This window comes from Opisthocomus hoazin, chromosome 21 (genome assembly GCF_030867145.1).
Source record: "Opisthocomus hoazin isolate bOpiHoa1 chromosome 21, bOpiHoa1.hap1, whole genome shotgun sequence".
In the NCBI taxonomy this organism is placed as follows: domain Eukaryota; kingdom Metazoa; phylum Chordata; class Aves; order Opisthocomiformes; family Opisthocomidae; genus Opisthocomus; species Opisthocomus hoazin.
The window spans coordinates 16,030,452-16,048,303 of NC_134434.1; the positions used below are offsets into that span (position 1 = coordinate 16,030,452).

Sequence of the window (17,852 nt, forward strand, 5' to 3'; positions counted from 1 at the left end):
CAAGTGCCGGTAACAGCACCAACACACAAATACTGGCATTTCTGTTCATCTCTCTAGTTCAGGCAGCATCTCCATGGTTACAGAAGATAGTGTTGATCACTACTGGCTTTAAGTACATTCCAAATATAGGCCAAATGCAAAGCCTGGCATTTTAAACAGCCCTAATAACTACCCCGCAGGCTAGTTCTTGTAAACTGGCTTTGAGTCCCTCCGAGGTGTAACGCGCTCAAACATGCTACAGCACTGCCTGAAAACTTCACAAGCATTATTATAAGTTCATTATAGCATCCGCGTCGCTTGTGAAAGCAGCCTCTCAAACTGGCCGGGTCTTCAAGCAATCTCCTCGCAGCGGCTGCACCGTATTCCAAAGCTTTGGTACCCATCTGAAAAACAGGTTTGTCTTGCTTGTGCCTAAACTTCTCTGCTCTGAGGCCACCGTGCAGGGGCAGCACCGAGAGCCCTACTGAAACCAAAACATCCTTACTGCACAAAACAGGACCCCAAACCACCTGCATTTGGGGATATTATCTTAGCTGTCAATCACAGCACAGTGTTTGTAACAGGTACGCCTTTAGGCAGCTGTGGCAGAGAATGTTTTGGAGAAATTCATGCGAAGTCTGCATTGTCTAGAGAGGGTTATGCATCTTAGTATCACTTTCATTAACATGATTTAGAACTAATTATCTTCTACTGCTATTAAAAGTTGTAGAAGACATCAAACCCAACCTCAGGACAACAGTAACATTTTTAGAAAAATATACCTTTTCCCTGTAGTAATTAAAAAAGTTTACACACATTTCAGAGTTTCAGTTTATATTCTCTGTGAAGTATATGCGAACCAAGGAAGTGCTTATTTTTCTGCTAGCACACCAACCAGAAATCAAAAGGATTCCATAGGCAGCTCGCTGAAAGGATGCTCCATTTAGATGGCACCTACAACTAAGTACCAGTAAATCTCTGAGCTTATCCAAGGAAATACTTGACAATATATATTCACAAAGCATTCTTGACAAATTCGAGTTGTACTAGAAAAGGGCATAACATATCTGCTTAAGACTGCCCAAAACCAAAAGCAAGGCAGCGGACAGAAGAAAAGGCAAAAAGTAGGAGCAAGGAGTTACTGGGGGACAGGAAGGTCTGAAGCAAACCTCCTCTGTGTTGGAGCGCAAGTGCGCAGGCTACAGAACCTCAGCTTCGGCACCCCGCGTTTGCAAGCACAAATAAAGTTACTTTAATACTTCAATATTTCATTGAAATAACTTAGCCCTTATAAATCAAGCAGGAGATTCAAAACAGGCTATGAAGCGATCTGCCAGATAAGTGGAATTTTACTGGTAATTCACTGTTGAGTTATGCAATTGTGGTAACCAACTTACCAGACCAGGCAAAGACCCTCTGTTTTCCTGCACCAGAAGAAATCGCCAGACACAGAAACCTCTATTCTCGTGAGCGATGTGACCAGTCAAGCCACCCGTGTAGGCTCTTTCTGTACAGATCACTCGTTTAACCCCCTCCATGCACCCTTCCAGCATGGATACTATTCAATAGCTGGGCATTTTCATTTCAGAAGAGCGGTCGCATAGAGAAGCTTTACTAGCAAAATGATAGTGGCCTGAGTGTTGCATACAGCCCCATGTCATGAAACTGGGACTGGCTCTTAACCACCTAAGGACCATTTCCTACATGCAGAGACACAATCTTCTTCCAGATAAAAAGTAAACTCTTCAATGACTTAATGCAATGTTAGTCAAGACTTTGGTGATACAGGTATACTGATTTAGCAGGCAAAACAGTTTAGGGATAAAGAATCTGACCTTAAGACAAGGGCTAACATTTCGTCTTTTATCTGTAAAAGATGCTCTTTAATAACCACAAGCATGCCTCAACAGTACTTTAATTGGAAGAGTAGTTTCTTTAAAACAGATGCAAGTCATTTGTGGTTTGCTCAAATAAATTTGCACAGCTGGAACTATGTAATACTTGATTCTCTCTGGGAGCCTGAATGTCCATCTTCAGCAAATAAATGAATCACCACAGTGGGATTCCAGGAGAAAGTGGATGGCCAGTGTAAGAGCTTAAGAGTTACACCTGCTTGCCTCGTGGACACTCACAAGAGGATCATTAACTCTTTTCCTCCCTTCTGGAAGTCCAGAGAGCCCAAAAGGCCCCAAGGTGTAGTTCCACTCCACTGAACAGGGAGCAAGGCTCACTTCAGTTGCAGCCTCTGCACAATAGTTAACCGTGAATCTCTAAAACAAGAAGCTAAAAATAGAGAAGCTGGGCAAGTACCACTGCCTTCTCAAGAAAAAACGATTAAGGACAGAAAACCCAAACATGCTCAATGTAAACAAAATAATTTTATTCTTCCTTTCCTTTGGAGTAAGCTGGGAAAGCCTGATCACTCAGGTTAGGCTGCCTTGTGACTGGAAGACCAATATTAAATTTCTGGTTAGAAAAAAACCCCTGACGTTGTTGTGGTCTAGGTTGAAGGTGAAACATCCAGGACAGACTTCATAGCCATGCCACCGTAAGTTGCTCTTCAGTATACACAGCTGAGGTAGTGGGGGCAACAGCAATACCAAATTGACTTACAACTTAATTTTAATTAATTTATATTGAATGCATGTGCAAAACTATTCTACAGAGAAAACAAGTGTTCACTCTGCCCACGTTCCCAACAAGACAGACGGAAATCCGCGCTGGCCCAGAAGCCATGTAGCTCTGAGCACAACACTTTTTTTGACAGAACGTGCCCTGCAATTAGAGTCAACTTCAGTAGTTCCTAAGATGGGAAACTCGGCTTCTGACCCCAATTGCACTGGGCATGGCTGTTTTGGCTCAAGGTTAAAGCACTATGGAGAAGAGGCTGACCTCCAAAAGAGCACCCCAGTAAAGGCTGGCAACAGGCCAGTGAAAGCTTAAATGCTCGGAGACCGACATGGGATTGCTGAGGAATGTGAGCTATTCTCAAGCATTTCTCTGCAACAATCGCAATATATAAACCTTCACACAATGCAGGAACATATCTTTCTTTGAAATTTTTAAGATACATACATCAAAATGACTATAAACCATTAAGATTGTCTTACTATTGCTTGTAAATAATCATTGCTTGTCTTACAGCAGCTGAACAATGACAGCTACGTTCGGCATTGCTAACAGGCATCTAACAAACGCACAGGATAATACTGTCAGACTGAAAGCAGAATTTGGTACTTTGCTTCCCCATTCCTTTCCAGTTAACAAAACTGCATGTCTGCTTCCTCTACAGTCAGTTTTACTTTAAAATTCAGCTGCAATCCTACTGTGTCCACTGAGGATCTATTTTTGGAACAGCCAAATACGCCTTACTGCTCTATCGCTCCACGCTTAAGTCTCATTTTTCCAAGTCCTACAATTGGTATTCATCACTTTTCTGGTCTTAGAATCACAGTCACTTTCAATAAGCAGGACTGTTAAAACACGTCTAACATCTGGAATATGTTCGAGCAGTTTTAATACAAATATTACTGTGTAGACAAAATCTAATATATGAGTGGGGGAGGAAAGGATGACTACAGCATTGCTACCTTATAGGCTCAGAATTCCTCATTAAACGATGATCTGAAAGGTTAAAGGCTTGTACTACCACAAAGAACAAAGTCTCCTGATCTCCATCCAGCTCAGCCCCCCCACCCCACAGTTCAGTGTCAAACAGGTTTGACTTCATTGCCTCAGACTGCACCCACCAGGTCTCCATCTGGCCCAGAGGCAACGGGCCTCTAAGCACTGCAGGAGTGATTCCACTCTACCAGGAGTATAACCAGCACAGTACAGACAGCTTTGCCAGCCGGGCAGAATTCAAGGTAAGTAGCATGGCTCTACCACAAAGGTCTCGGTTTGGCTTTTGGACCAGCAAAATATTGGCTTTTGGACCAGCAAAATATCAGCTTCCGGGTAGAGAGCAGCTGTACTCTATTAAGCAAACCAATTAAAATTTATTAAGTATGTAAATTAAATCTTGACCATTCACTAATGTCAATGGAATGCCATCAAAATGCGGCATGATATGGTCTAGGGCCTGCAGACAACCTACCTCTTACACTAGGAAGTTAAATGTAACATTTAAAAAATATCTTAACCTTACCTACACGTCTGATGTATCAGGAGGTGCCTCAAAAAGGTTAGAAACTGATGGTGGAAGTCCAACAGTGGTTTCTCATATGGAATCATAAGCTATCAAACAGACTAAGACTTATCACCAGGAAAAAGCGCAATTTAAGAACGGAGGGAGATCTTTTACAGCTCTAACAGGGCAAGCAGCACAAAGAATGCGAGCAGGGTTGCGCTGCCTCATCCAACACAGAGCAGGTGGCGTGCAGGGAGCGAGCAGGAGCCAGGCTCTCAGCAAGGGACGCATCTCCTGACAGAGCGTGTCACGCAGCACGGGCTCCTGCCGAGGGGTGTCACAACAGAGTTCGCTCAGCTCCAGAAAGGAACTGGGCAGGCAGAAGAAAGAAACCACATGCGGTGCCATGACAGACAGTGGGCACATTCTGGACCAGAAGGGCTGTCAAGACACGTCGCTGTAGGATGAAAGAGAATCCCAAGAGAGTGTAACCGTGTGTTTGTCTCATTCTCACCCTCTTCCCTAGAGGCAGCCACTGCCCTTGGCCACTGCCACACACACAGCACACCAGCTAGACAGGCTTGACGGTGCAGTTCAGCACTGTGGCTCTCATTAAGAGACAGGACACAGTCCTTTTCCCCACAGCCAAACACATCATTAGGATATCAATAACCAGGCAATACAACTGCTAGATGCACCACTGGCATGTTAAGGTGGTACGACGTCTGCACCCCCAAATCTGCTCCCCAGTGAAATACGAATGGAAGGATACCACCTAGCTTCAACAGATAAGCCAGTTAAAAAAGAACAGTCAAGACTCCTTTGATTCTTTCCTAAAAAGCAATTAAAATAGTAGACTAGAGACCATCAGTTCTTTGTTCTTTACCCTCCTTCACAGCAAAGCAAGGCAGACAACGAAAAACAAGAATCAGTTTAGTCAACACAGAACAAACAAATCCAAGCAAAATTGCTTTAAATCCTGTTCATTACAACATCAGTGGCTGCACCACGCAGACCATGAAACACTTCAACAGAAACAAGTAATTTCATAGAGCCAGGAGTCCAGCAATGAAGAATTTATTCACGGGCCAATGAACTGCACAGCAAAGAGAAGAGTTTTGCAAATTAAGTAGTATAATTTACACACTGAATGAAATAGGCAGGAAAACGTCCTCTGGAAAGGATTCCACTGACTGATGTTCCTGAGCTGGACTTCAATGTCTACAGCATTCCCATTTTACACTAAATGAAGAGGCACAACACACTCACAAAAGAAAGTGCTCTCCTTCTGCTATAAACAAACACAAATGACACATCGCCATCCTGACCACCACCAGAGAAATACTCGTTTTCTCAAAATGAGAGCTGTTATTATCAAAGCAATACAATATAGTATTACAGCAGCAGTAGGCAAGGCAGAAAGTGATCTGTCACAGAAAGGCTGAAACGTTAAAAGGTTTGAAATGCAGTTCTCAATTGTTACACAGATTGATCTGCATATATTCCAAAAAGCATCTATACTCAAAATTTGAGAATACAAATAACGTCAAAATGAAAACAGCTGTCATTATCCAACAAGTAATCAAAAGCCTACATAACCCTACAGATTTAGGTATTTACCTTCATAAATCTGACCATGATGGTCTTCAAATAGTAATTTAAGAGAACCCAAACGTATATGATTAAGAATAAAAACAGTTTAAATAAAAATTCACTTATAATACAAAAGGGTAACTTTTCTTTGCTCTCTCCCACGATCCCTCTGCTGCCACCAGAGTTAAAGCTGTTAGGTTCCAACAGCCCTGTGCTATTTTTATTTTCAAATTTACTGATATATAGTCCCCAAACCTAATTATCATAAAGTAAAACCCAAGAGGAATCCGAGACAGAAAATGTTCAAATCTGAAGTTTCATATGTGAATACAAAGCAAGAAAGCCAACCAGTCAGCTCATATGCTACCCCATTAGATCATACAAAATATCGTTCTTTTTAAAAATTTTTATTTTTCTAAGGTAAGGACAGATTCCCCTTTATGCCAAAACAACTCACAGAATCCACAACTCCAAGTCATTAAGCCCAATTTGCAAATACTTTGCTAAAGAATACCATTAAGTTTCTCATGGCCCCTTCATCTACTGACACAGACAGGCTGCAGCGTTTTTCAAACTGCGGATCTCTAATTATTTCCCCATGGAATCAGGGGGCTCCCACAGTGCAACGTGTACTGGCAAACACCCTGCTGACTCGCTCGTTCCTTCTCAGGGCCAGCAGCCACCAGCTCACTAACCACGCGGGGGGGAGGCAGAGACCAGGACCTGCCCCCACAGCAGTGCTCGCCAGCCTCAACTGAGGAAATCGGGCTGACGAGGCACTGCTTTTCCTTTTCTCCAAGGCAGCTTTTGACCAGCCTATCTCCCCAAACTGGCTTGCTGATGAACGTGTCTTTGCAAGAAAGCAACAAGAGCAAGCTGAACACCAACTCAGCTGTCACGGGAAACCACACACTCCGTTACGTTTCTCTGACTCTTAGCAGAGGCAGCCTATGACCCACAAGCCGAAAACCTCTGCGGACTGGGCAGAAAACAGTATTACCTGAGCAAACGCAATGCCGAGAAAAGCCACGACCTTGGGACCTGATCTCAAACTCCAATGGCTCATCGCCTGCTTGCACTCTTTTGGCAACGCTGCCACGGAGCCCAGCTGATGCCAGCCAGTCCTTCCAGCACAGGCTTCCCAGCCACGCTGCCACCATGTCTTCCACCAGCACGAGTTCTTGGCATGGCTCTCACCTCAAACACCACTCATTACAGCCGAAACCAGCTGCATGCAAACCGACTGCGAGAAAGCCGAATTATTAAATTACCTGTAATAGGTCTTACTTCACATTTTACCTGAGCTGCTAACTTGACCTGTCTTAACTATATCATAAAAATGAGATAAAAAAGACTTAACCCAGCTTAACAGCCTAATTCTTCATTTAGAATATATACACAGTAATTTTAAACTACATGAAAAATTTGAAGACAAATTCACTTGGGAGAAAAGAAAATAGCCCATTTAAGACTAACCTGTAATCAGTTTTAACCTGAGCTAACTAAAAGATTTCCTTGCAAATTCTCAGAAGATTCATTCTATATTTGGAACACAACAGTTTTAAGATGACATGGCCGCCCTCCTTCCAGAAACATACCAAACTCCAACTAAGTGCAAACCAAAGCCTGGTTACAAGAATCTCTCAATTCTGTGTTCCAAAACCTGGACTCTGATTGAACATGCTTTACGGAGAGCCCTCGAAGGCTGCTTCCTGTCCCTTGGGCTCTCCTCCTAGGTGTGCTTGTCCCCTCCAGCCAGCGCGGCAGCCGAATCCCTGCTGCACGGTAGGCAGCGGCAGCGCCGATTGCTCGCGCTGGAGGTGCGGTAAGCAGCCGCACCACACGGAAACACCCCATCCTACGGCTGCAGCCGACGTCTTGCATCTCTAAGTGACCTCTGGCTCCTCATTGGACATGCTTTCAAAACTAACAACAACAAAAAATACACCATATCTCTTTGTCATGAGGTTTTGAAAGCTTTTATACATCCTTCTTAATGGCTAACCACACGTTAAATTACGAGCACGAAGCTATGCCTTTTCCAGATCGTAACTGTACTATCACGGGTGTCTAGGACTCTGCGGAATGCGTTAACCACTTCCTTTCTGCCAGGTTCCCACGTGTTTAACTTTGAGATTTTTAACTCAAAGGCAACGTCACTTGGCTGATCAACAGATCCTAGAGCAGCACTTGCATCAGTCTCAGAACTAAAACACCTGCAAAGGGTGAAAAGCTTGGAGTGCTTTCAGAACAAAGCAACAAGAATTGTTTTGATACATATTTTTCTTCTATCAACACCTTTCAGAGTTTGACAGTAATGGTGGCTTAGCTTTGAAAGTGTAAAAGACTTGTTAAAAACACTGACTAAAAGCATTTGGTGAACAAGAGAACTGCAGCTGTCAGCTCCACTCAGGTCATGTGCTTGCCCACAAAAACCAGGAAACAGCTAGCCATGGAAATATCTCAGCAGGCTGTGAAACAACACGTCAGCTGCACAGCAAGCAGGCTGCTAAGTCACTATTTTTCCCTAGTGCTCATCTTAACTCTCACATTTGTTAACAACGGCTGATTCCAAACAAGTGGTCAAAAACTCATTTCTTCCTACAATGTGTGCTAACACAAGAGACCATCAACAAAACAAAGCAGCAGTTAAACTGCAGACACTTCATACAAAACCAGAGAGTCCATGCAAGGCGCTGTTCCACCACAGTTTCACCAATGCATTTCCAACCGTAAGCAAGCCTGAATTTTCAACAAAGAGAGGAAGCAAGGTAGCTGAGAGCCTGGGAGTTACACGACAGAAGGGAAAACCGCCAAGCAGCTTCAGGAGCGGACACTGCGTCTGATCCCTTCCCCAAGCTCTAAGCCCCCAAGACAAATCCTCCAGAAGGTGCACCGCAGTGGGGGAATAAATTACTTCTCTGCACATTTAAAGCCTATTTTGTGCCTTTAAAAGCACTTGGAGAACAGCTTCCTTTTCTCATCGGCCTCTCAGCCGATGAATGTGTCTACGCACATGATGTGTAGAATGCATTTTTTCCAAGAAAAAGGCGGCGAGACTAGAAGGAATAAAAACCATAGGGATTTATGAGCAGGTGTGGCACTTAACTTGATACATAGTTGTTTGGGGTTTTTTTAATGACATTTTAAAGTAATAACCTTTAAAATGAAAAGATGATGTGCTGCCTGATCAGGAAACTCATTACAATCTAGATCAAAGGATTATACTTTGATTTGTCAATCTCCAAAAAAATAGATACATTTTTTCTAATCTACTCTGTCACTGAAGCGTATTTATGCCATCTGCAATCTTATTACTTCTCCATGATTCAAAGGATCCCTGAATTACAGGGATTTACCTTAAAACACTGGCTTTTTCAGGTCCATAAAACCAGAGAAAGCCAGTCAGCCTGTTGTCCAAAAGCAGCAAACCTGAACCATTAAAATCACAATATAATCAGAAGGGCAGTACACATTACACTCTCTAAGAAAGATTCATGCTTTAGATAGTTTAGATATTCTGTCTGAACAAAGGAAAAACACGAGACCAATTTTTTTAAAGGATTTTGATGAGAATATGTAGTTTGGAAGGCAGTAGTTTCCAGCCTTAAGGCAGTGCAAGATTAATTGCTATTTTTATTTAAAAATCAAAGTCAAATGCTTTATTTCCACAGCTGCAAGCTGCTGACATTGATGACTGGTTTCTTAATTGTTTGGCACCAATGGAAGCTGACAAATGCCAGAGGAACTTTAACAAAATGGAAACACTATTTTCGGTATTCAAAAGACTGCAAAATACCTTTGAAAGTCTGTCTCCTGTCACAGGCAGATTTGAAAATCTCAGTTTTCACAAAGCCACAAATTTTTAAAACCTACGTTAATTTGACTAAATTTAACAGGACAGGTTTCAAGCACACTTGCTGTGCTCAGTCACATTACTATTCATGCTTATTTCTGAAACTAAGTAATTTGTGGCTGTAAATAGGACATTTTCTAAACAGGTTGAAGAGCAATAAGTTTTCCACACAGCTTCCACAAACTGAAAAAAAAAAAAACCCTCTGGTCAATAGTTCAATTCAACATGGGGTTATTTTTCCAAAAATCTTACTTATTTTCCATTTGCATAAATTCCACCCTTGGAATGCCACAGTCGCTGATTATTTAAATTTACTCTGGAAATTAAACTTAAGGGGAATTATCTAATACATGTCAGACTGAAAATGAGCTGTGCATCTCCAAAGTTAATTTTAGCCTCACGTGTGTTAAGAAAGATGCAAGTTCTTAAGTGCCTTATAACATTAAGAACTACTACTTCGACAAAGTCCCTATATTACTTTAAATGCAAACCTCTTTAAGCTAATATAAAAAATTGAATTTATAATCTTTAAAAGTTTTATAAAAGTACCTTCTCGGTTTTTCTCCAATATATTTCACCTTGGTAACCTGACAAGTGAGTCTAAGCAAACAGCCATTTTTCCACATTTCAGCTGCTTCCAGCATTACGTAAACTTCAACATGAACAGGAAGAACAACAAGACGAGATTCTATTCAGTCTGATGAGCAGCTGTGCAAGTTGTTGGTTTGTTTTTTTCTTAAAAAAATATATATACACACACATACACACAGGGAGTTTACAAGACCTTGATTATGGCAGACATGCCACAAAGCAGCCAACAGTCAGTACCCTGTCAGTATCGGTAATGCCATTTGGTGAAGTCATATTGCCTGCGCTAGGCGTGTCAGAATAAAACCTGATGACTTCTAGCCTACAATTCTTGACTATTTTCAAGTTCAGAAGTTAGCTTCATTACAAGATTTGCATCCAATTCTTACTGTTTTCAAAGCAACTGAGATATTATCTGGAACCACACAATTCGCCAGTAAAAGGCAATCTGCAGGGGAACTAGCTTATACTAGATTTTACATAGCTTGCCTTTACTGCTGAAGGCAGGCAAGAAGCATGCAGCCATGGATCTCCCAACTCTCTGCCAACAACAGCACTTCCCCAGTTCTCCCACAGACTTGGGAGATAAGGCGTTGTGCCTCAAAGTATATTGCCACAGAGATACATTAGGGCTCAACAGACGATTTTTAAATTTCAGTGGAGGAGCATAAGAGAGAAACCTACTTTCAACACCAATTCAACTCAAAAAGAATTTTCACTGTGTCTATTTTAAAAGTCTTTATATCATAATTGTCTGCAAAACACTTGTCAATCTCCGTTTAGATCAAAGTGGAATTAAATCCAATTTTTTCTCTTAATATAGCTGCACTCACCCTTCACAGAGAGAACAAAGTTCTCTCAAAACACACTAGAGCAGCATGAATGGAATGCTGATTGTACTTTATTCTCCCTCAAGTACCTCTTTGAAACCCAGGAAAGAAAAAGGGGGCAAATAGGAAGTTTGTAGTGTAAATGACCCATTCTGCAAGTGGCATTCACTTGGCTGCTTGTAGAAAAGAAGAGTTTTATGCCGATTTCTCTATCTGAAAGCTAAATATTAGTTTGACTTCATGAGGTCCAATTTGCAATTGGAACACGTATCATCCAGGAAAGCTTTACAGTCCACATGGGCTTCACTGACACTGGTGATCCTCATTACCACTCTACAGAATGAATTACCTCTCCAGTTCCATGAAACTCCAGAGAACGGGAGGACGATTCTCCAAAAAGCTTTAAAAGTACTCAGCACCTTAAGACAAAGATGAGATCCCATGCCACAAGACCCAGGCTAGAAACAGTGGTGGTTGTTTGCCAGCTCAGCATAAAGAACACTGCTGCCACGCTGACCAAAGGTTTCTTTGAGAAGCTTTTACTGACAGCTGAGCATCTCTGGCACGTGGGTTTAAACCTCTATTTAAGGACACATTCTCTCAAAGGTTGGGTGCAAATAAAAGAGGTGGAGAGAGAAAGTCAAACAAAACCTATTGCTGAAGTCCTTTGTTGGGTACTTTGAATTCAAGCCTGGTACATAACAGGATGTGTTCCTCATTTCAGAAGAGCTGCTGGCACTGTTAAAATAACATTATAGCACTTCTCTGTTGAGAATATGTAACCCAGTACTTCCACTTCTGTGAGCACAAAATTTGACTCCAACATTTCTTCCAGAAACACTGCATCAACTTCTGCAATCACTATTCAATCAAGTGAAAACAGTAACAAAAAGCATCAAACTATCATGTACTGTTTAATTTCTTTAAATAATTTGGCTCACGGAGGCACTCCTCCAAATATTTCAGAAAACATAAGCAGTTTTGATAGATCACCACCAGGCATTTTACCAGTTTTAAAAACCAGTAACAGAAGCGACACGGCAGGAGAAGGATGTTCATCCAGTGATCGCATTCTGAACAAGTTCAAGTGATAACTCGCTGCCCTTACACAGACAAAATAAATCATACATATTACCGCTAATCTAAACTTCCAGTCTCAGAAAGCATCCTGTTCAGCTGACTGCTTCTTTTTATAAACATTCTTCTCCTCTTAGTTCACTGTTTTGATTCTTCAGCTATTGTTTCCCCCCCAGTTGCGTATTTCTCTCCAAAGAGGAAAAACGCTTTCATGTAAGAGAAGATTTAATATTTGTTAAAGATTACTCTTCAAATGTTATCCCCAAGATACAGAACAGTTTGAGAACTCCAAGCTAATATTAATCATCTGAAGTGTTTCTAATTACAGCCAATAAAACACTGCGAAAAATCCTGATGTCAGCATTTTAACACAAAATACCCTTGAGGAAGTAACTTAAAAGAAGAATTTTTGCCTTCATTTCAACAACAAAGTAAAGACTCCTCAGTTCAGCAAACAGCCAGAGAATTTTGTCTAAGAAACTCGTTTGTGTTGACTGATCTAAGAACAAGAACCAATATATTTCACTGAAGGCCAAAGTTACACACACAATCAGATGTGAGAAACTGAGAAACCCTCTGAAGCCTGGCTGTCACAGTGCAGTAAGGTTCTTTTTAAAAGCTCTTCAACACAGTGCAGTCAGATTCTTCACCACTCATGAAAATAACCACTCTCTGCCTTGAAGTGTTCGCAAGAGCAAGACCTGCGTGTGTAATACCGGAGGCAGTTTGAGGAACAAGATAAAAAGAAATGTAAGTATCCCCTGTAGAGCAATCTAACCCTTTTTTGCCCTGTGACCGCAAAGGATCACTTCTGTAAGGGAAGTCTGCACTCCAAACCATGTGAGCTATCTAAATATTTACACTGTGAACACTATTAAAACTCTCCTCTGAAGCCATTAAACACAGTATTTTCAGCAAGTGAAACAAAATAATTACTATTTAGATTATTATTCAGTTTTAACCAGTTGTATCAGGTAGAAGCTGACATGACTGCTCTCATCAACTGCTCTTCGTAACTCATGAGAGCCACACAGCTGTGGTTTTGGCTGAATACACTCTAAAATGTCAAATACTTACTCCCTTTCTGTTTTCTAGAAGAAAAAAGGGAGGGAGAGCGGAGAGAGAGAGAGAAAGAAGAGGGAACCTAACTAGGATTTTTATTTTTTGTTACTATTTGTAACCTTAGCGCACAAATCAGCAACCCTGCACCCAAGAGGCTTTTTGTTCATCTCTCTGGCCTCCCTAGCAATATTTTTTCCCCTTCCCCCCAAAGCATTACCAATGCTCAGAACACTTTCTCCTCTTCCGTTCAGGTTTATCCATGCTTTCACGGCTTCCTCTGTGCTTTCTGGTCCTGTAAACTCTATACTGATGAAGACGCAACCAGAACAATCTCTTAATCAATGTACTTGACACTTTCTCCCATGCTAGAACACAGATTGCTCCCAGTCATCAACTGGGAAGTATGCTTTGAGACAACTTTTGCTCCAATTTTAAAATAAAATCTGTGAACTATATCTAAACTTCAGGAGTAGAAGAGAACATGTTATGTAAAAAAAAATACTCTGGGTAGAGAAAAAAAAACCCATCAAAACACATAACTCCCATATTTTGTATACCGTATCAGATTTGTATGTTCTACAGTACCTACCAAACAGAGCCCAGTAAGTACTTAGCAACACAAGGAACCATCAAGGAAGAAAAACACCACAAAAATTAATACTTACAGCCATAATTAACTCAAAAGGGTGTTTATACACCCGTACGGGGGATTGATACTTCTGCACCATAGCTGCAGTTTGTAAGATCAGCTCAAACCTGAAAAAGAAATTTTTAAAGCCATCTGTCAACTGTAGGAAGCCATTTTCAATCCTCTTTTACAATGATTCTGTGCGTGATACCACGCTAGCAATTCTAAAGGAAATCCTTCACAATTCCTTGACGACTTTCTTTTTTTCAGAAGATGCAATGGGACCCTGAAAAGCTACGTATATTTTTGTCAGCTACGACCTATTATTTCTTCCAAAGACGACACAGAATCGGCACACTTTCAGTCCAGTTTTAGCCACCGATCCTCAACAGACTTTGTGACTCTTCACCGGGATGGCGAGACTTCCCGTGCCACGGCCGAGAATCCGGCGCTGAGAGGCACCAGCTACAGCTCCGTCTGAACCCGAGGAAGAACTTCTTCCCTCTGAGGGTGCCGGAGCCCTGGCCCAGGCTGCCCAGGGAGGCTGTGGAGTCTCCTTCTCTGGAGATATTCCAGCCCCGCCTGGCCGCGGTGCTGTGCAGCCTGCTGTAGGTGACCCTGCTTGGGCAGGGGGCTGGGCTGGGGGACCACAGAGGGCCCTGCCAGCCCCGACCATGCTGGGATTCTGTGAAGCGGCAAAGCACTGCCCAGTGCCCCGGCACGGGGCTGCCGGGCTTGTGGGCCACTCCGGATGGGGACCGGTTTAAAAAAAAAAACAAAAACAAACCACAAAAAAACCAAGAGCACAAAAGAAGGAGGTTAAAAATAAAAGGTTAAAAGCATACCAGGTGTTAAAAACCCTCGTTATCAGAAAGAAAAGAAAAACTTGGATCACTACAGCACCCTGACATACGGCACCACTTCCATCAGATGAAGAAGACTTTTTAGAGAGAAACTTAAAGAGAGTCCTGGGGAGAAAAACTTCGAGAAACAACAAACATTCCACCACACGGCCAGAAAAAAATCCACTCCCGAAGCGGCTTCGCGGCTGCTCTGCCCCGCTCCCCGGAACGCCGCCGCCTGTACCGACAAACCGCCGGCCGGCCCCGCGCCGGGGAGCAGCGGGCTCGCGCCGGCTTGGCTGCCGGTTCTCAACGCTCCCGCCCGCCGCCGGCAGCCCCGGGCCCGCCCGCAGCCTCCCCGAGCGCCCGGCTCGCCGGGACGGCCCACGCCAGCCGGGCACCCGCCCGCCGCCGCCCCGCGTTTGGGGAAAAAAAGCCACAAATCCTCGCTAAACCCCCGCACAAAGAATTACACAACAAAGAAACTCCGCGTGTCCGCTCACCGACGGCGCTGCCCGCCGAGGGGACGCTCCGGACCCCCGCGCCGCCCCGAGGGGACCCGGAGGGGGATCCCGGCACCGCCATGCCCCGCTGCCCGCGGCCGTGCCCCGCTGCCCGGGGCTCAGCGCGGGGCCCGGCCCGCGGGCGGCAGCGCTGAGGGGAGCGGGCGGGGGGCGAGCGGCGGCGCTGAGGGAAGGGGACGGGCGGGGCAGGCACCGGCGCGCGACCCTTACCGCCTCGCTTCAGGCCGGCCGGCCGCGCGCTGCCCTCATGCCGCCGCCGGTTCCGGCGCGGGACGGGGCGGGTAGGGAGGGGGGGAGCCGGGCCGGCGCCGCCGCCTGTTGGTACGATCGGCGGGAGGGGGCGGGGCTTGGCCCCGGGCCAGGCGCTGCGCATGCGCGGCCGCCCAGCGGGGAGCTGCGGGCTCCTTCTCCCCGCGCTGCCCGCGCGCCTGCGCGCTGCCGCCGGCCGGCTCCGTGGGGCGGCGCATGCGCAGTGCGGGCAGCGGGGCGCCCGCGGTTGGGGTGGGTTCGGGCCTCCTCGGGGGCGGCCGCCGGGTGCGGTGGGGAGCGGGCGGCGAGGCTGGGCACCGCGCGTCAGGGCCCGGAGCAGCGGCCTGGGGCAGCTGTGTGGCGGTGCCGGGCCGCGGGAGAGGCCGCCCCGGCTGGGCCGCGCTGAGGGGGCGCAGGGCTGCGGCCGAGGGTCGGGGTGGCTGCTGGGCCCCGCGCTCCGCCCGTCTGTGGTAAAACAGCGGCTTCAGAGTGCGGGGCCCGGGTCTCTGCTCCCTGCGATGGCTCTGTTGAGATCTGTTTACCCAGAACATGTTTTGCCGCTGGTTTACTCCCTCAGAAAACAAATCTTCTGAAATCTGGAGTCGTTATCCTGCCCTTTCGGTGCAACTCGTCCTCCAGGAAGGCTGAATTTGTGGTTGCTATTAAAGAGTGGTTCAGCTGCAGTTCTTACACAAACCACTTCAAAGTGTCCTTTACAGTTAGCAAAGAACAGTTGTCTGGTGTGAAACCAGTTGCTGCGAGAGGTTGGTTACGTGTGGAGAAACTCGCTCTGACCCTGGGTTCTGCTGTGGCCGTCAGCCAGGGGCCTGCGTGTAGCTGAAGTTAACCAGTTAATCTAGTAACTCTGCAATTCAATTCAGTTATCTGATTAATATTCCCTGCCATTATGCCTGCAACATCCTTTTCCTGCTCTGAAAGCCTCAGATACAATCCTGCCAGCGGAGCGGGGGAGGGATTGACGCCCACTCGGATCCCTCGTTGTTCCTGACATTTCTCTCTTCAGATTCTGGGAAATGTTTTAATTCTTACCGACTGCCACTATTGTACTTAAGCGAATGGCCATATAACCAGAAAAGCTTTATTTGGACTTCTAAAGGTATTTGAAGTTTATTGACAGAGGGAAAGCATTAAAGTCCGTAATTTGATGTCTAAATTGTGGTAGGTGTCTCGCCTGTGTTCTGCAGAAACAATAATCTTAACAAGATAGACACAGAAGATGGAAGTAACATGTTTTAAAATTTTTCTATTATTCTCTATATTCCTGTTCCATTTTCTCCCGTGGAAGCTCCAGCAGTGCGTTGTTACAAGGAATATAAATGAATAAACAGATGGATGAAATGGTGAAGGAAAGCTGTGAGGCGTGCTGAAGACTGAAGCCCGGAGGAGACGGGGTGAAAGTCCAAACCGTTCCAGATCTTCTGAAAACGAGGACTGCAGCTTGCTGGGTACGCAGGGACGTTGGCCGTCGGGAGGTCACGCGAGGTCGGTTGCTCCCCACCACCCGAACGCTGCTCCTGGATTGCATTCCTTCACGTTACGAACTCTGGTTACGCAGCTCAAAGCCCCGACGTTTGTCTGGTTTCAGGCAATATTGCCATGGAAATTAATGAGGACTCTGGGTAGTCAATCCTTTATTATTAATAATAACTAACTTAATGTACGATTAAGTGGGGAGCAGTGCAGGGCTGATGTATACAAGAAAAGACTCAAAGCGCCTCTGGGCCCTGCTGTAGCACGGTGCAGGCCCCTGGAATTTCAGCAGGCAGCGACTTGCTCTGGTTTCTTCCCTTTGCACCCTGGAGAGCGAACACCCGTGAAGCGGTCCTGGCTCCCTGCTGCCCAGCAGCCCTCATCGCCACAGCTTCTGTCCTAAGGAGGGGAGATTGATCGTTAGGAGCTCTCAGCCGGGCAGGACATGCATTCAGTCAAGGTCCTGCTGCTAAGCAGAAAGCGTATTAAAAGTGTGTGAAAGAGGGATGAGATTTTGAGTTAAGATGTACTGAAGTTTTCCAAGAGCCACCGCCTGATAAATCAGTCCCATTTGAGTCGGTGGAATTTTTTATGTACCACTGGCTATGTCAAAATAAATGCCTGCTTCCTAAAGCTTTAAAACCATGAAAAAGGTCCCAGATGAGAACATTTCTGGCTAAAATAAGCCTGATGACTGACAAACAGCTAACAGGACAGAGCTGTGCCCTAGGGACATACGATCCTGGCTTACACACAGTCCTTATTAAACGCGTTATAGGTGCTTAACTAGGTGTCGGGGTTGTTCCTTCCCCTGTCAGTCTGGGGAGCCAGTCTCCGGGGTGCTGGGTGAGGGGTGGTCCGAATCCCTTCACTCCTCTGAAAACCAAGCACGTGGGTTGAGTCCTCCAGACACGAACCCGAATGTGCTCAGCCGTAACAGCTGCGCGTATTTTTAAGAGCTCCTTGCATAGTCCGTGCTGGGGCAGCGGTACACAGGAGGAGAC

The 17,852-nt window shown here is 45.0% G+C and overlaps 1 protein-coding gene across 3 annotated transcripts in view; it reads right to left on the reverse strand.

The window, feature by feature from the left end:
• SEC14L1 (SEC14 like lipid binding 1) overlaps positions 1–15,424 on the reverse strand; it is a 42,798-nt gene extending 27,374 nt beyond the window's left edge. For 2 of the 3 annotated variants that reach the window (XM_075440681.1, XM_075440683.1), the window contains exons 1-2: positions 15,319–15,424; positions 13,780–13,870 (exon numbers count right to left, since the gene is read on the reverse strand). In XM_075440681.1, coding sequence (XP_075296796.1) covers positions 13,780–13,842 — 63 coding nt within the window. In that variant the 5' untranslated portion in view covers positions 13,843–13,870; positions 15,319–15,424. Of the gene's footprint in view, positions 1–13,779; positions 13,871–15,087; positions 15,177–15,318 lie in introns of those variants that run through there. The other variant, XM_075440682.1, reaches the window with a different exon arrangement.
• Positions 15,425–17,852: the final 2,428 nt, after the last annotated feature.